This window comes from Leuciscus leuciscus (genome assembly GCF_965113295.1).
Source record: "Leuciscus leuciscus genome assembly, chromosome: 21".
NCBI lineage: Eukaryota > Metazoa > Chordata > Actinopteri > Cypriniformes > Leuciscidae > Leuciscus > Leuciscus leuciscus.
Genome location: NC_138745.1, coordinates 13,968,383 through 13,988,376, shown reverse-complemented (window position 1 = coordinate 13,988,376; position 19,994 = coordinate 13,968,383). Strand labels below are relative to the sequence as shown.

The 19,994-nt window shown below is 46.6% G+C and overlaps 2 protein-coding genes across 6 annotated transcripts in view; one reads left to right on the top strand and one right to left on the bottom strand.

Annotated features, from left to right (window-relative positions):
- Nucleotides 1-19,994, top strand: part of becn1 (beclin 1, autophagy related) — a 212,659-nt gene that overhangs the window by 183,495 nt on the left and 9,170 nt on the right. For all 5 annotated transcript variants that reach the window (XM_082152809.1, XM_082152808.1, XM_082152806.1 and 2 more), the window contains 2 exons: nt 10,690-10,836; nt 11,030-11,179. In XM_082152809.1, the coding sequence (XP_082008935.1) occupies nt 10,690-10,836; nt 11,030-11,179 (297 nt within the window). The remainder of the gene's footprint in view (nt 1-10,689; nt 10,837-11,029; nt 11,180-19,994) is intronic.
- LOC309485771 (uncharacterized protein) overlaps nt 15,525-19,994 on the bottom strand; it is a 506,515-nt gene continuing 502,045 nt past the window's right edge. Inside the window, exon 2 of the mRNA XM_082152802.1 lies at nt 15,525-17,966. Coding sequence (XP_082008928.1) covers nt 16,046-17,482 — 1,437 coding nt within the window. The 5' untranslated portion in view covers nt 17,483-17,966 and the 3' untranslated portion in view covers nt 15,525-16,045. The remainder of the gene's footprint in view (nt 17,967-19,994) is intronic.

Here is a 19,994-nt window from a genome sequence, read left to right as displayed (position 1 = left end):
AACTCTGAGTGTGTGTGTGTATCTATCTATCTATCTATCTATCTACCGCTCTGAATACCATAGCAACCACCCAGAACACCCTAGCAACCACCTAGCAACCACCCAGAACACCCTAGCAACCACCCAAAAGACCCTAGCAACCACCCAAAATATCCTAGCAACCACCCAGAACACCCTAGCAACCACCTAGCAACCACCCAAAACACCCTAGCAACCGCCTAGCAACCACCCAAAAGACCCTAGCAACCACCCAAAATACCCTAGCAACACCATAGCAACCACACAAAACATCCTAGTAACCACCCATAACACCCTAGCAACCACCTAGCAACCACCCAGAACACCCTAGCAACCACCCAAAACACCCTAGCAACCACCAAAAATACCCTAGCAACACCATAGCAACCACACAAAACATTCTAGTAACCACCCATAACACCCTAGCAACCGCCTAGCAACCACCCAGAACACCCTAGCAACCACCCAAAACACCCTAGCAACCACCCAAAATATCCTAGCAACCGCCTAGCAACCACCCAGAATACCTTAGCAACCACCCAAAACACCCTAGCAACCACCCAGAACACCCTAGCAACCGCCTAGCAACCACCCAAAAGACCCTAGCAACCACCCAGAATACCATAGCAACCACCCAAAAGACCCTAGCAACCGCCTAGCAACCACCCAGAATACCCTAGCAACCACCCAAATCACCCTAGCAACCACCCAGAACACCCTAGCAACCGCCTAGCAACCACCCAAAAGACCCTAGCAACCACCCAGAATACCCTAGCAACCACCCAAAAAACCCTAGCAACCGCCTAGCAACCACCCAGAATACCCTAGCAACCACCCAAAAGACCTAGCAACCACCCAAAAGACCCTAGCAACCGCCTAGCAACCACCCAGAATATCCTAGCAACCACCCAAAACACCCTAGCAACCACCCAAAAGACCCTAGCAACCGCCTAGCAACCACCCAAAAGACCATAGCAACCACCCAGAATACCATAGCAACCACCCAAAATACCCTAGCAACCGCCTAGCAACCACCCAAAAGACCATAGCAACCACCCAAAATACCCTAGCAACCACCCAGAATACCCTAGCAACCACCCAGAATACCCTAGCAACCACCTAGCAACCACCCAAAAGACCCTAGCAACCACCCTAAATATCCTAGCAACCGCATAGCAACCACCCAGAATACCCTAGCAACCACCCAAAAGACCCTAGCAACCGCCTAGCAACCACCCAAAAGACCATAGCAACCACCCAGAATACCATAGCAACCACCCAAAATACCCTAGCAACCACCCAAAATACCCTAGCAACCGCCTAGCAACCACCCAAAATACCCTAGCAACCACCCAGAATACCCTAGCAACCACCCAGAATACCCTAGCAACCACCTAGCAACCACCCAAAAGACCCTAGCAACCACCCTAAATATCCTAGCAACCGCATAGCAACCACCCAGAATACCCTAGCAACCACCCAAAACACCCTAGCAACCACCCAGAACACCCTAGCAACCGCCTAGCAACCACCCAAAAGACCCTAGCAACCACCCAGAATATCCTAGCAACCACCCAGAATACCCTAGCAACCACCCAAAACACCCTAGCAACCACCCATAACACCCTAGCAACCACCCAAAAGACCCTAGCAACCACCCAGGACACCCTAGCAACCACCCAGAACACCCTAGCAATTGCCCGCGACCACCCATAACATCCTAGCAACCGCCTATCAAAAAACTTTACGGTCCAAACTTTCTCAAGCCAACTTAAAGTTTGTCTCGACGAACTTTCGCATCTAGTTATTATTATTAATCTTCTGTGAAAAACTATTGACTCAAACTCGCCCTAGAGCTTTAACTCTACATACTCCAAACTCGGCTCAGACACTCAAACTGATCTGAAGTTATATGCTCTATCTTTTCAGACTGATCGGACTTACGGTTTTCCTACAAATGACGATCAAAACTCGGAAAAACTCCCATTGACTTAACATTGGGCATTCTAAAAAAATTCAAACTCACCAACCGACAAAAATTCAAATCTAAATCCCTTGAAAACTAAATTAAACTGCCATTCTATATATATTAGCCAATGAAACTCATTTAAACTAATAAACTCTAATCTCATACACTTATAAACTAATTAACTTAAATTTAATAACTAATTAACTAATAAACTCATGAATTCATATACTTATGAACTCTTAAACTCATAAATTAATAAACTCTGAACTCTAAACTCATTTAAACTTATAAACTCTAAACTCAAAAACTTGTACACTTATAAACTCATCAATTTATACACTTATAAACTCTAAACTCATAAACTCTGAGTGTGTGTGTGTGTGTGTATCTATCTATCTACCGCTCTGAATACCATAGCAACCACCCAGAACACCCTAGCAACCACCTAGCAACCACCCAGAACACCCTAGCAACCACCCAAAAGACCCTAGCAACCACCCAAAATATCCTAGCAACCACCCAAAAGACCCTAGCAACCACCCAAAACACCCTAGCAACCGCCTAGCAACCACCCAAAAGACCCTAGCAACCACCCAAAACACCCTAGCAACCACCCAAAATACCCTAGCAACACCATAGCAACCACACAAAACATCCTAGTAACCACCCATAACACCCTAGCAACTGCCTAGCAACCACCCAGAACACCCTAGCAACCACCCAAAATATCCTAGCAACCGCCTAGCAACCACCCAAAACACCCTAGCAACCACCTAGAACACCCTAGCAACCGCCTAGCAACCACCCAAAACACCCTAGCAACCACCCAAAACACCCTAGCAACCGCCTAGCAACCACCCAAAAGACCCTAGCAACCACCCAAAACACCCTAGCAACCACCCAAAATACCCTAGCAACACCATAGCAACCACACAAAACATCCTAGTAACACCCATAACACCCTAGCAACCGCCTAGCAACCACCCAGAACACCCTAGCAACCACCCTAGCAACCACCCAAAATATCCTAGCAACCGCCTAGCAACCACCCAAAAGACCCTAGCAACCACCCAAAAGACCCTAGCAACCACCCAAAATACCCTAGCAACACCATAGCAACCACACAAAACATCCTAGTAACCATCCATAACACCCTAGCAACCGCCTAGCAACCACCCAAAACACCCTAGCAACCACCCAAAATATCCTAGCAACCGCCTAGCAACCACCCAAAACACCCTAGCAACCACCCAGAACATCCTAGCAACTGCCTAGCAACCACCCAAAAGACCCTAGCATCCACCCAAAACACCCTAGCAACCGCCTAGCAACCACCCAGAATACCCTAGCAACCACCCAAAATACCCTAGCAACCGCCTAGCAACCACCCTAAATATCCTAGCAACCGCATAGCAACCACCCAAAACACCCTAGCAACCACCCAGAACACCCTAGCAACCGCCTAGCAACCACCCAAAACACCCTAGCAACCACCCAAAACACCCTAGCAACACCATAGCAACCACACAAAACATCCTAGTAACCACCCATAACACCCTAGCAACCGCCTAGCAACCACCCAGAACACCCTAGCAACTGCCTAGCAACCACCCAAAAGACCCTAGCATCCACCCAAAACACCCTAGCAACCGCCTAGCAACCACCCAGAATACCCTAGCAACCACCCAAAATACCCTAGCAACCGCCTAGCAACCACCCTAAATATCCTAGCAACCGCATAGCAACCACCCAAAACACCCTAGCAACCACCCAGAACACCCTAGCAACCGCCTAGCAACCACCCAAAACACCCTAGCAACCACCCAAAACACCCTAGCAACACCATAGCAACCACACAAAACATCCTAGTAACCACCCATAACACCCTAGCAACCACCCAGAACACCCTAGCAACCACCCAAAAGACCCTAGCAACCACCCAAAATATCCTAGCAACCACCCAAAAGACCCTAGCAACCACCCAAAACACCCTAGCAACCACCCAAAACACCCTAGCAACCGCCTAGCAACCACCCAAAACACCCTAGCAACCACCCAAAACACCCTAGCAACCACCCAAAACACCCTAGCAACACCATAGCAACCACACAAAACATCCTAGTAACCACCCATAACACCCTAGCAACCGCCTAGCAACCACCCAGAACACCCTAGCAACCACCCAAAACACCATAGCAACCACACAAAACACCCTAGCAACCTCCCAAAATACCCTAGCAACACCATAGCAACATCCTAGCAACCGCCTAGCAAAAAACGTTCTGGTCCAAACTTTCTCAAGCCAACTTAAAGTTTGTCTCGACGAACTTTCGCATCTAGTTATTAATATTATTATTATTATTCTGTAAATAACTGTTGACTCAAACTCGCCCTAGAGCTTTAACTCTACATACTCCAAACTCGGCTCAGACACTCAAACTGATCTGAAGTTATATGCTATATCTTTTCAGACTGATCGGACTTATGGTTTTCCTACAAATGACGATCAAAACTCGGAAAAACTCCCATTGACTTAACATTGGGCATTCTAAAAAAATTCAAACTCACCAACCGACAAAAATTTAAATCTAAATCCCTTGAAGACTAATTCAAACTGCCATTCTATATATATTAGCCAATGAAACTCATTTAAACTAATAAACTCTAATCTCATACACTTATAAACTAATTAACTTAAATTTAATAACTAATTAACTAATAAACCCATGAATTCATAGACTTATGAACTCTTAAACTCATAAATTAATAAACTCTGAACTCTAAACTCATTTAAACTTATAAACTCTAAACTCAAAAACTTGTACACTTATAAACTCAATGTATACACTTATAAACTCTAAAAACTCATAAACTTATAAACACTAAACTCAAAAACTTGTACACTTATAAACTCATCAATTTATACACTTATAAACTCTAAACTCATAAACTCTTAGTGTGTGTGTGTGTGTGTGTGTGTGTGTGTATCTATCTATCTACCGCTCTGAATACCATAGCAACCACCCAGAACACCCTAGCAACCACCCAGAACACCCTAGCAACCACCCAAAAGACCCTAGCAACCACCCAAAATATCCTAGCAACCACACAAAATACCCTAGCAACCACCCAAAACACCCTAGCAACCGCCTAGCAACCACCCAAAAGACCCTAGCAACCACCCAAAATACCCTAGCAACACCATAGCATCCACACAAAACATCCTAGTAACCACCCATAATACCCTAGCAACCACCCAGAACACCCTAGCAACCACCCAAAATATCCTAGCAACCACCCATAATACCCTAGCAACCACCCAAAACACCCTAGCAACCACCCAGAACACCCTAGCAACCGCCTAGCAACCACGCAAAAGACCCTAGCAACCACCCAAAATACCCTAGCAACCGCCTAGCAACCACCCAAAAGACCCTAGCAACCACCCAAAATACCCTAGCAACCGCCTAGCAACCACCCAAAATACCCTAGCAACCACCCAAAATATCCTAGCAACCGCATAGCAACCACCCAGAATACCCTAGCAACCACCCAAAACACCCTAGAAACCACCCAGAACACCCTAGCAACCGCCTAGCAACCACCCAAAAGACCTTAGCAACCACCCAAAATATCCTAGCAACCGCCTAGCAACCACCCAAAATACCCTAGCAACCACCCAGAACACCCTAGCAACCTCCCAAAATATCCTAGCAACACCATAGCAACCACCCATAACATCCTAGCAACCGCCTAGCAAAAAACGTTCTGGTCCAAACTTTCTCAAGCCAACTTAAAGTTTGTCTCGACGAACTTTCGCATCTAGTTATTATTAATCTTCTGTGAAAAACTGTTGACTCTAACTCGTCCTAGAGCTTTAACTCTACATACTCCAAACTCGGCTCAGACCTTCAAACTGTTCTGAAGTTAGTTGCTTTATCTTTTCAGACTGATCGGACTTACGGTTTTCCTACAAATGACGATCAAAACTCGGAAAAACTCCCATTGACTTAACATTGGGCATTCTAAAAAAATTCAAACTCACCAACCGACAAAAATTCAAATCTAAATCCCTTGAAGACTAATTCAAACTGCCATTCTATATATATTAGCCAATGAAACTCATTTAAACTAATAAACTCTAATCTCATACACTTATAAACTAATTAACTTAAATGTAATAACTAATTAACTAATAAACTCATGAATTCATAGACTTATGAACTCTTAAACTCATAAATTAATAAACTCTGAACTCTAAACTCATTTAAACTTATAAACTCTAAACTCAAAAACTTGTACACTTATAAACTCAATGTATACACTTATAAACTCTAAAAACTCTTAAACTTATAAACTCTAAACTCAAAAACTTGTACACTTATAAACTCATCAATTTATACACTTATAAACTCTAAACTCATAAACTCTTAGTGTGTGGGTGTCTGAGTGTGTGTGTCTGAGTGTGTGTGTGAGCGAGGTAGTCTGTTTGAGTTTGTGTGTGTGTGTGTGTATCTATCTATCTATCTCTCTGTCATAAACTTCAAACTACTTTAAACCAATTTAAACTTAAGTTTAAAGCTCCCAGCTCCCAAGCAACTCCATAGCAACCAAACTTGAGTATCCTAGCAACCGTTTTACAAGACCTATATCTCTGTATCAGAACATCGTATAGAGATGAGGTTTGGCTCTTTTGACTCATGCTAGCAAACAGCACTTTCAACATGCTACACATGCTAGCAGTGAATAGCTACATGCTAATAGCGATTAGTTAAGTAAGAACTCTATAAAAACTCCATAGTAACCCTCTGTGACAACTACCAACCACATAGTAACACCATATCAACCGCTCTGAATACCATAGCAACCACCCAGAACACCCTAGCAACCACCTAGCAACCACCCAGAACACCCTAGCAACCACCCAAAACACCCTAGCAACCACCCAAAATATCCTAGCAACCACCCAGAACACCCTAGCAACCACCCAAAACACCCTAGCAACCGCCTAGCAACCACCCAAAAGACCCTAGCAACCACCCAAAATACCCTAGCAACACCATAGCAACCACACAAAACATCCTAGTAACCACCCATAACACCCTAGCAACCGCCTAGCAACCACCCAGAACACCCTAGCAACCACCCAAAACACCCTAGCAACCACCCAAAATACCCTAGCAACACCATAGCAACCACACAAAACATCCTAGTAACCACCCATTACACCCTAGCAACCACCTAGCAACCACCCAGAACACCTTAGCAACCACCCAAAACACCCTAGCAACCTCCCAAAATATCCTAGCAACCGCCTAGCAACCACCCAGAATACCCTAACAACCGCCTAGCAACCACCCAAAAGACCCTAGCAACCACCCAGAATACCATAGCAACCACCCAAAATACCCTAGCAACCGCCTAGCAACCACCCAAAAGACCCTAGCAACCACCCAAAATAGCCTAGCAACCACCCAAAATACCCTAGCAACCACCCAGAATACCCTAGCAACCACCCAAAATACCCTAGCAACCACCCAAAAGACCCTAGCAACCACCCTAAATATCCTAGCAACCGCATAGCAACCACCCAGAATACCCTAGCAACCACCCAAAACACCCTAGCAACCACCCATAACACCATAGCAACCGCCTAGCAACCACCCAAAAGACCCTAGCAACCACCCAAAATATCCTAGCAACCGCCTAGCAACCACCCAGAATACCCTAGCAACCGCCTAGCAACCACCCAAAAGACCCTAGCAACCACCCAAAAGACCCTAACAACCACCCAGGACACCCTAGCAACCACCCAGAACACCCTAGCAACCTCCCAAAATATCCTAGCAACCGCCTAGCAACCACCCAGAATACCCTAACAACCGCCTAGCAACCACCCAAAAGACCCTAGCAACCACCCAGAATACCATAGCAACCACCCAAAATACCCTAGCAACCGCCTAGCAACCACCCAAAAGACCCTAGCAACCACCCAAAATAGCCTAGCAACCACCCAAAATACCCTAGCAACCACCCAGAATACCCTAGCAACCACCCAAAATACCCTAGCAACCACCCAAAAGACCCTAGCAACCACCCTAAATATCCTAGCAACCGCATAGCAACCACCCAGAATACCCTAGCAACCACCCAAAACACCCTAGCAACCACCCATAACACCATAGCAACCGCCTAGCAACCACCCAAAAGACCCTAGCAACCACCCAAAATATCCTAGCAACCGCCTAGCAACCACCCAGAATACCCTAGCAACCGCCTAGCAACCACCCAAAAGACCCTAGCAACCACCCAAAAGACCCTAACAACCACCCAGGACACCCTAGCAACCACCCAGAACACCCTAGCAACCTCCCAAAATACCCCAGCAACACCATAGCAACCACCCATAACATCCTACACCCTAGCAACCACCCATAACACCATAGCAACCGCCTAGCAACCACCCAAAAGACCCTAGCAACCACCCAAAATATCCTAGCAACCGCCTAGCAACCACCCAGAATACCCTAGCAACCGCCTAGCAACCACCCAAAAGACCCTAGCAACCACCCAAAAGACCCTAACAACCACCCAGGACACCCTAGCAACCACCTAGCAACCACCCAGAACACCCTAGCAACCTCCCAAAATACCCTAGCAACACCATAGCAACCACCCATAACATCCTAGCAACCGCCTAGCAAAAAACGTTCTGGTCCAAACTTTCTCAAGCCAACTTAAAGTTTGTCTCGACGAACTTTCGCATCTAGTTTAAGTTGTTATACTGTTCGAGAAAAAGAAAAGTTCCTCTTAACCCTCTGGAGTCTGAGCGTTTTTTTGGGCCCTGGGGGTGTTCTGACATGCTCTGACATTTGTGCTTTTTTCAGTTGCTTATAAACATATTAATGGCAAAGGTGTAAATTCACTCTATATAGCACAAACAGGACTACAATAATATGTGAGCCACATGTATGTACATGTTTTCATTTTTGAGAGAATAATGTTTATGCGTGGTTATCGAAAAAACTAAAAATTAAAGTTTTTGAAATAAGGCCACAAAACACATACTAAATATGTGGCAATAAGACTTTTGACTAATGGATGTCATCGCCTATAGTTTTTTCTTCAAAATTATGTGAAAATAGTCTTGCTTTATCGTTCACATAAAACCATACATTGATTTAAATTGATGTAAAACAGGTTTTGCTTGGAAAGCCAATATGCGAGGGGGCGTGAACGAGGAGTGGTTTACACCTTAGAATACACCCACTCTGCATAATTAGCCATTCACTCAGGTGTGACACTGACTGAGCCACAATGCAATGACAAAAGATATATTTAGAAGAAGACTTATATTGACCATTTAAGATTTTGCTTACATCTATCTTGTAAATATGTTTTGCTATTTTATTAAAACGGTTACAATTACAACAATAATTACAATTTCAACAATATTTCAAGTGTACTCTTTCTTTGTAAAAAAAATTATTAGGCCTATAGGCCTACATTTTATCTATGTATTCATTAGTTTGAATATAACCAACATTGGCACAGCTAACATCTTAGTTGATGACTTTATTTTTGACAAAAATAGTATTTTATATATAGAAATTGCTAAACAAAAGCTTATTTGATGTGGCAGTATATTCTACAGTAAAAACTGTACCCAAATCTAGTCAACAAAATGTTGTCTTTCATATTTCGTCTGACTGTAACGTTGTTTTCATGAAATATTAGGGCATATTGTTAATTTGCAGTTTAATACGTTGCTTATACAAATAGCCTACATTTTATTTCAACATTCAGTCGATGTTTACTTATCTCAGTATAGCAATGCAGTTTGCTAAAACATCATCATTCATTCACACACGCGATTTAAATTTAAACTGTCTTTGCCAGCTGTGGTAAACAGCGCGCATCTCTGCCGTTTATTCATTCATAAACAGAAACCCACGTGAAGAAATTCACGTGAGAAGGAAAAAACTTACTAGTATTCCTCAGCTCGCTCCTCGATATACCCGCACTTCTGAGGGACATTTTCCATTAGTATTATTCCTCACAGCGCTGCAAGACGGTGTAAACAATGATCTAAATAAACTTGTGTGTTTTCTCGAGCTGATGGGGGCGTTCACAGGATTGCCTCAGCCATTTGCGTTTGAATAGCGCGCGCTCTCCGTGGGCGTGGCCGATTATAACGTAATGAGATGAGATGAGCTCGACTGGAATCGCTCTCTTTTAATACAGATTTCACAAGATGAGAATATTAGCTTTTTATATAAATTACTTCATTTAAAAGAAGATAATTCAAGCTTCATGCCTGTGTGCCTGTATGTCTGTTTGACTGAGTATTCGCTGAGTTATTGTTAATTTTCGGACGCGTTTCAGAATGGACTTGACTGGCAGAGAGAAGGCAGAACTCGCTTCGTGTTTATTTTTCTTTATTTGGCAAAAAGCACAACACTTTGTTTTTATTGTGAGTATACACAAAAATAATACACATTTAACAGAATCGATTGATGTATGAAACTCCTATGGAAAATCAAAGTCAACAGAGTATTTATGAGTTTCTTTTACACTAATAAAAAAAAAGCGAGCTGGTATCGCCGGCGATACCGTAGACCTCAGGGGTCTAACTTAACTTTTTTTTGTTGTTGTCAGTTTCCAGGTAAATACATTTTGTCATCTTTGTTTGTTTGTCTCAGGTATCAGAAGGAGTACTGCGAGTTTAAGAGACAGCAGCTGGAGTTGGATGATGATCTTAAGAGTGTGGACAATCAGATGCGTTACTGTCAGATTCAGCTAGACAGACTCAAGAAGACCAACGTTTTCAATTCCACCTTTCATATCTGGTTTCATATCTGGTTTCATATCTCTTTATAAAAACCTGTTTTAATTAATATTTTAGGAACAAGTTTCGGCATCAAAACAGAAATATGTGCACATTGAATAAGCCGATCATTTATATGTATTTATATGCAAAACTGAATTGGTTAAAATTATGCATATAAACATTTTAAGTTTTCTTTTTTTTTTCTTTCTCAGGCACAGTGGGCAGTTTGGAACAATAAATAACTTCCGCCTGGGCAGATTACCCAGCGTACCAGTGGAATGGAATGAAATTAATGCAGCCTGGGGTCAAACTGTACTTCTGCTGCATGCGCTTGCAAACAAGATGGGACTTTGCTTTCAGAGGTGCTTGGATAAGAAATTTTTTTTTTACTAGATAGATAAAGCTTGTGTAAATTTTTTTATGTCTTGTCTGAAAGTTTCAAATACTTTTAAAAGCTTGAAGTTTTTACGTCAAGACAAACAGCAAATCAGTCAAAAATCATACCGACCAATTTAGTCTACATTAGACCACATCAAACTGCATTAGACCTCAGCAGACCTTTAAGAATCACATTCAGATCCCATTAAACCTCTTCAGACACAATTAGAGGGCATTTACACCTGGTCTTTTCATGAACGCTAGTAATTAGTCTAATCAGTAAAAACGCATGAAAATGATAAGTGTAACGCTTCTTTATGAAACCCAAAGCGCATCAGACTTTAAATGTGTTCCCAAATGCACATTATTGGAAAGCCAAACAAACAGCACATGCAGAAACGGAGTTTGTGTGGAGCAGCATTTACTATGAACAGAGCCACTCCGAGGCGCTGGAAGAATCATGTAACTAGTCCTGTCAGTGTGTAAAAAATTTACTGTAAAACGTACCCGGTTACTAACGTAACCTCGGTTCTCTCTAGAAGAGGGAACGAGTACTGCGTAAGATATCTTACGCTAGGGGAAAATCCTTTTCCGCGAGATATTGAAGCCAAAAATTATCCTTAATTTTGTAATAATGCAAAACGCGTTGCAGCAGCAATGCAGACATAGGCGAGACAGCTCGCGCGCCTATTGGCTGCTCTGCGGCAACTGCAGCAGCCTATCGAGCGAGGCCTGGCGTGACGTCAGACCCAATCAGGGCACTTCGCGCCCGCTGCGTCACGTCCCGCCGAAATGGGCGTGGTCTAGGCCTATAAATATCGCTCGCAGGCAGCTATTATCTGGTTTTTCATCATCGAAGCAACCAGAGCGTGTGCATGCACGGCAAGATACGCAGTACTCGTTCCCTCTTCTAGAGAGAACCGAGGTTACGTTAGTAACCGAGTACGTTCTCTTACGAGAGGTCTCTCGTACTGCGTAAGATATCTTACGCTAGGGGACCCAATGTAAAACGCCGTGCATGCTGAGATCTGACACCAAAGACCCAAGGGCGAAAGCCCGGGGTACATATAGTGCACAATCACTCAGGGAACTCACAGGGAGTCCGGGAAGAGGGAGGGGTGCAGCCTCACTTTTCCACATAAAGTAGCGTCGATGGGACGCGAATTTCATCATACAGACAGGGCGGGGTACGGCCTGAACTGATGGGGAAAATGTGGGTCTTACACAGTTTGCCCAGCTTTATACTGTCGAACATTGAGCTGTGCTCAGCAGACGCAGCATTCTGAGCTGATCGCATCAGGTCAGATAATACTGGTAGTTTAGACCGACAGCAGCCTGGCCTGCAGGGCGGGAACCTCTAGGTTATAAAACCTTATAAATGTAGACGGGGAGGCCCAGCCTGCCGCCATACAAATATCTTGCAAGGCAATCCCACTTGACCAGGCCCACGAAGAGGCCATGCCTCTCGTGGAGTGCGCTCTGACACCCAAAGGGCACTGCATGCCCTTGGAGGCGTATGCCAGCGCTATAGCATCAACTATCCATCTGGATAGGCTCTGTTTCGACGCGGCTAGTCCCTTAGAGCGTCCGCTAAACGAAACAAAGAGCTGCTCCGTCTGTCTGAAAACAGACGAGCGAGACACATAAGCTCGTAATGCCCTGACTGGGCAAAGGAGGCTCGCGTCTCTTTCCTCATCAGGGACCGGTAGGGCTGACAGGGAGATAACCTGCGCCCTAAACGGTGTGTTGAGGGATTTTGGAACATAACCGTGCTTAGGTTTGAGTATAACTTTTGAGTCATTGGGCCCAAACTCCATGCACGCCGCGCTCACAGAGAGCGCGTGCAGATCCCCTATGCGCTTCACTGAAGCGAGAGCCAGCAAAAACACCGTCTTGAAAGACAGGTGTTTCAAATCGATTGACTGTAAAGGCTCAAATGGCGCACCTTTCATGGCTTCCAGAACCGTAGAAAGGTCCCATACGGGGACTGAGGGAGGTCTGGGAGGATTCAGTCTCTTAGCTCCTCTAAGGAAGCGGATGACTAAATCGTTCCTTCCTATTGACTGACCAAGCGTTGTTTCTGAGAACGCTGCTATAGCCGCCACATAAACTTTGAGCGTGGAGGGGGCCCTGCCCCCATCCAACAGCTCTTGTAGGAAGGAAAGCACCTCCGTCACATCACAGTTTGTGGGTGACACACCACGGGCTGTGCACCAGCCCGAAAACACTGACCATTTCGAAGAATAGAGTCGTCTTGTAGACGGAGCTCTAGCCTGCGTGATCGTGTTTAATACTCCTTTAGGGAGTCCAACATGTACCCGTTGATGGCCCAGACATGAAGGGACCATAGTTCCGGGTGAGGATGCCAGATCGAGCCGCGGGCCTGTGAGAGGAGATCTCTCCTCATTGGTACTGGCCACGGGGCAGTACTTGCTAACTGCATCACGGCTGGGAACCAAGGTTGGTTTTTCCAGAACGGTGCTACCAGCAGTACTGAGCATCCTTCTTCCCTGATCCGTTCTATCACCTGAGGCAGGAGAGAGACGGGGGGAAAAGCATAGAGCGGGCGGCGGGGCCACACATGGGCCAGCGCCCTCCTGCTCTTGGAGAAAAATTCTTGACAGTGAGCGTTTTCTTGAGACGCAAACAGGTCCACTTCCGCTCTGCCGAATTTCTTCCACAGCAGTTGGACTGTCTGTGGGTGTAGAGACCACTCGCCTGCCGGAACATTGTTCCTGGACAGTCTGTCCGGTCCTATATTCAAGATCCCTGGCACGTGCGCTGCTCTGAGCGAGCGCAGGTTGCACTGAGCCCATACCAGGAGGCGTTCTGCCAGCCTGTACAGTTTCTCGGATCTGATGCCGCCCTGGCGATTTATGTAGGACACCACAGACATGTTGTCCGAACGGACCAAGACGTGGTGACCTTTTATTTGGGGACAAAAACGCGTCAGCGCGTTGTCTACTGCCAGCATTTCGAGGCAGTTTATGTGCAGGAGCTTCTCCCGTTCTGACCACTGGCCGAAGAACGGTCTGCCCTCGAGCAGCGCTCCCCATCCCGAGGTGGACGCGTCCGTGGACACCACTTTCACCCTCGAGGAAGTCCCCAGGCTTACACCTGATTGGTACCAGTCGTTCGCTTTCCAGGGTTTCAGAGCTGTAACGCATTTCTGATTGACCCTGAGGCGAAGCAAACCGGGTGCCCACGCTTCGCGTGGGACTCGCGCTTTCAGCCAAAACTGCAGCGGGCGCATGCGGAGCAGACCCAGCTGGAGCACTGACGATGCTGAGGCCATGAGACCTAGCATCTTCTGAAATCTCTTGAGCGGGACAGACGCGCCGCAGCGAAAAGAGTTCGCTGTGCGTCGAATGTCTACCGCGCGCTGTTGTGATAGTCGCGCTATCATGGATAGTGAGTCCAGTTCTGTGCCCAGGAAAGATATTTTCTGACTGGGTGACAGGGAGCTCTTCGCCCAATTGACACTCAGACCCAAATCCTCGAGGTGATCGAGTAAAATGGTCGTGTGTTCTATGAGCACTGCGCGAGATTGCGCTAGAATCAGCCAATCGTCCAAATAGTTCAGCACTCGCATGCCTCTCATTCTGAGGGGTGCGAGCGCCGCATCCATGCACTTCGTAAATGTACGGGGTGCTAGGGACAAACCGAACGGCAGGACTGTGTACTGATATGCCTGGCCCTCGAAGGCGAATCTCAAATATCGCCTGTGACGTGACGCTATCTGTATTTGAAAATACGCGTCTTTCAGATCTATTGACACAAACCAATCTCCTTGGCGAATCTGCACAAGGATTTGCCTGGTCGTGAGCATCCTGAACTGTCGCTTCACAAGCACTTTGTTCAGTTGCCTTAGATCTAGTATGGGTCTGAGACCCCCGTCTTTTTTCGGTACCAGGAAGTATCTGCTGTATAGCCCTCCTTCGCTCTGATCTTGAGAGAGAGGCTCTATGGCCCCTTTGCTCAATAGTTTCGTCACTTCGGCTCGAAGTAGATGTGCTACTTCTGTTTTTACCGTGGTCTCGACGCGCGCCACATAGCGGCGAGGGCGTCGGCGAAACTGCAGCGAATAGCCTCTTTCTATAATGTTCAGCACCCACTTCGAGACCCCGGGTAGCTTTGCCCATGCGTCTGCATGGATAGCTAGGGGTTGAATACGAAGCGCGCTCCGCTCGCTCAGCGATGGAGAAGCTTCGGTGTGCTGTAACACAAGCGTGTCGCTCGTGACATTTGAGGCATGGGGCGCGCTGATGACAGCGGGCAGATTGCCCGCGCTTGACTCCTCTGCGGTGTTTAACCGCGAGGGGAGGGCTGGGCGGTTCCTGTGGGAACTGTCATGTCTATGTGTGGATGTGGGCGCGGGACAGCGGGCACATTTATCACACCGAAAGCATCGTTCGCTTGCGTGAAGCGAGTGCACGTTGGTTTCGTTTTTACAGAAACTGTGAGACATGCATAACGTGGTGTTAGTGGGCACTGGGTAGTGGGCACGTTCACCATGTTTGAAGCGCAACCGATCTGAGTCGGTTTTATGTGCGCGAGCCCTGTGTGACAGGCTGTGCTTGTGTGTAGGGATGGGCACTGGGCAGTGGGCATTCTTACTACACATGAAACACCATCGGCCGTGGCCGGGACACCAGAAAATACACTCTTTTGGGGATTTATCTGGGTAGCCGTGAAAACGGCATTTGTGTGCAGGCAAGCGGGTGACAGAACCGACTTGTTGGCTGCAGAAAACACTGGAACAGTCACATTTTCTGGAACTGGACGAGCGAATAGCTTTGGTGTGAGTCCGGCTGCAGCGGGACTGGAACACCGTCGTTTTCCTAGCTGTGCTAGGACGACTTCGGGGCCTCGGGCTTCACCGTGATCCTAGGTCGCGAGCCACGTCCTGCGGGGCGGAGACCGGATGAGCGGGAGCGCGGTCTCGCGCTTCTGGCCTGGCGGCGCTGTGAAGTGGAGGCAGTGGACGGTGGCTGTGAGCTCTGAGCAGACGGTTTCGCACGGCCTGCTGCAGAGCTGGAGCGCTTCGGGAGGAAGTGCTTCATAGCCTGAGACGCTTTCTGTACCTCTGCGAATCTCTCCGCGAAATCCTTGACGGAGGATCCAAAGAGGCCTGTGGCGGAAAGCGGGGCGTCGAGGAACGCGGTGCGTTCAGACTCGGCCATTTCCGAGAGCGTCAGCCAGAGATGTCTCTCAGACACGGTGAGAGAAGCCATAGTCCGTCCAATGGCTTGTGCTGCGGACTTAGTAGCACGAAGAGCGAGGTCCGTGGCACTCCTTAAGTCCGGCACGCAGATCGCGTCAGGTCCTTCCTCATCCAACTTACGGAGGAGATCGGCCTGGAAGATCTGGAGCGTTGCCATGGTGTGCAACGCTGACGCAGCTTGCCCGGCGGCGGAGAAAGCGCGGCGGAGCAGGCTTGACGTCGTGCGGCAAGCTTTAGAGGGTAGGGCCGGCTTAGCGCGCCGTCCAGCGGAGGGCGGGCATAAGTGGGCCGCTATCGCCTCTTCAACCGGCGGCAGCGAGAGGTATCCTTTGTTCTTGGCATTGTCAACAGCGGAGAATGCCAAAGAAACAGCAGGACGCACTCTAGCAGAATAGGGGGCGCTCCAGGACTTGGCGACTTCTTCGTGTAACTCAGGAAGAAAAGGCGCCGGTCTGGACGCAGGCGAAGCGCGCTCCCCAGGCAGGAAAAATCCATCCAGCCGGTTGTGAGCGGGCTGCTCAGGCGAAGACCACTCGAGGCCGAGGCTCGCCGCGGCCTGTGCGAGTACTCGCATGAGTTCCGTCTCAATGGAAGCTCTCTTGCCTGACGACGTGCGGGCAGGGGGTGCGGGGTCCTCAGAGCCCGCCCAATCCTCACTGCCTGACCCCAGGATAGAGCAGGAATCATCCTCTCCCAGCAGGGCTTCCTCATCCGCGATATCAACGGAAGCGGCGGCAGACGGCGGCCGCTGTCCGTCAGGAAGCGAAACAGAAGAAGCCGGGGAAGCAAGCGGGCGAACCGGCGAGCTTTGGCGGCTGAGGGAGGGTTCCGGGGCCCGCTGGGCACGGCGCTTTTTACGGCGCGACGCCGCGGCGGGCGGGGGAGCAGTCTCGGTGAAGACGGCTAGGCGAGTCCTCAGAGTCGCCATTGCCATCAGCTCGCAGTGAGGGCATCCGCCGTCAGCGAGCGCGAGAGCTGCATGTTCCTCACCCAGGCAGGAAACGCAGATCACGTGGCGGTCCCCGTCGCTGAGTGTGGCTCTGCACAAGCCGCAGGAAGGCATCTTTAAAAAGACGCTAGCTCTTTTAGAAATGTGTGTCGCGGCGGCGACACACACACACAGAAATACAGTGTAATAAAAGAGAAGTATATAAGCGCCGGAAAGCGCAGCAGGAAGGCAGGAAGGCGGCGCGGCCAGCGACTTCAGTGACTCGTCCCGCTGAAGGTGCTCTCTCTCGACGGCGCGGCTTCTAATCCAGCACCAGCGATGCGTGTGCTTCGCTTGAAGGATGAAAAATCAGATAATAGCTGCCTGCGAGCGATATTTATAGGCCTAGACCACGCCCATTTCGGCGGGACGTGACGCAGCGGGCGCGAAGTGGCCAATAGGCGCGCGAGCTGTCTCGCCTATGTCTGCATTGCTGCTGCAACGCGTTTTGCATTATTACAAAATTAAGGATAATTTTTGGCTTCAATATCTCGCGGAAAAGGATTTTCCCCTAGCGTAAGATATCTTACGCAGTACGAGAGACCTCTCGTAAGAGAACCTGCAGCGCATGTATAAATTTAATTGAATCATAGTGTTTGTGATTTCACAACAGCACAAAACCATTTAAAAATCCCAATGTAGCTTAAATATATTGTGCAGCCTTAGAATACGGTCTAATAATGTGGTTCATGCTGCTCTTACATGGATTGCGCCACTTACAGCATTTTGCCAGTTAATCAACATGGGAAAATTTAAATTGAGGATTTAAAGTCGAGCGCTCAAATTTAATCGAGGAATCGTGAAAGCCCCAAATTAATCATCTTATAATGAACTTCTGCAATAATTAATTATTGCCTAATAACTATTAATATGTTTGCGGATACCATTTAATTATTATAATTACAATAATTATAATTATCTCATATCATTTCCATGAGTATACCTGCACGTAGACACTAGGGCGCTTTTTGCCCAAAAGTCTTGCAGCTTTTATGAGAACGGGCTGGAAAAAGTGGCCTCTCAATTGTTTCCAAGGGTTCCGGCGGAAGTTGCACAGAAGTCTGGAAGCGCCGTGCCTTGGACATCTCACAGGCAGGATTATCGCACACTGGTCACGTCATTCTTTAATCACGTTCTCAAGTTCAAGGTGGCAGTCAATAACAGTGAATCTAATCTCCAAAAGTTCACTTAAAAAATAATTAAAGTAGTATCAATGGAATGGAAAAGTTCTGTTATAGTGCCACCTATGGTCCGATCTCCATAAAAATGTGCGTGCTTGTTTAGGATCATATTTCGCATGAGCTCACCTAAAGTAAAGTATAGCATTTTCGTTTTGGATTTATAGGCTTTTGAGTATATTTTGCCATGCCCTTTTTCTAAATGACTAAATGTTACAGATATCCAAAGGGTAAAGTTCAACAATTGTTTTTATGATTATTGGTCTAGAGAGTCTAGAGAATTTTACTGCAGTGGTTTTATTGAGGTTAACTGAAAAACCTAGGACTAGTTTGCAAAAGTGTTTTTTTATTTTTTATTTTCAAATATTTAATGAACGATTCGATTGACAGCAGTGGTCCAAGAGGCAAAGTTGCTCAGAAAGATGAGTTCTGCCATATGGTATGAATGTCGTGGGCATGTGTGGGAAATGTGTGAAAAATCACGTGATATACAATCCTTTTTACGCACTTGAAAAGCGCGAAGGCACCCTCGGTGGCCGGTTTCTTTCTAATTTCTCACAGGCCTCTAGGGTCGTGATTCAAACAGGATCAGTGAGTTTCGTTTCCGATCGGCCTCCGTTTACCTTCTCTGACAGCCGCTCGATCTTCACTGGTCGATTGCGGCAGTGTTTTTCGAGAAACATGAACGTTGTATTCCTTGGTGAACGTTGTAGACGGGGGTGGCTACTAACATCCCTCAAACTTTCAAGTCTCTATGACTTACTGCTTGGTCTGCCTGATCACTTTTAGGGAAGAATGCTGATCCTTGGAAATTCTAACAATTACAATAGGGTTTCTAAACTAAAAACAGTGCAAACGGAAATAGAATGGGTGATCTATATTATTTCTCTATATGAAACTCTATATTATTCAAGCCACAAAAACAAACCTGTTACTGAAAAATTTACTATACACAATCTTCTCGGGTGAAGTCAATACATACATATATTTGTTCCAATTTGTTGTATTTTAATGGAAATAATGTGACGCTCTGGCGCAACATGATTTTGAACAGCTAGAGTCATAGTTGGGCACTGCGGACTGGCGCTGAGTGGTGCTGTTGTTGTGCATACAGTCATAGAAAACAATGTGTTTGAATTTTAAAGATACGCCGATGCACTGCTTTTCTGTCAGAGTGTGACCCTCTTTGTGCTTTGTTTTTCTAATGTTTGAGACTCCTTTTATGGGTAGAGCTCTGATAGCGATGCCATGCAAAGTGATAGAATATAATTTATGAATCATATCCTGCAAATTTTTTAAGTGTGTTGATATGCCTTACCCACCATGGTGGATTTTCATCCCTCATTTGACTGGTTGTCAGGTGTTAATTTCAAACCCTGATGCTAAAATAATGTAACACATGCAATCAT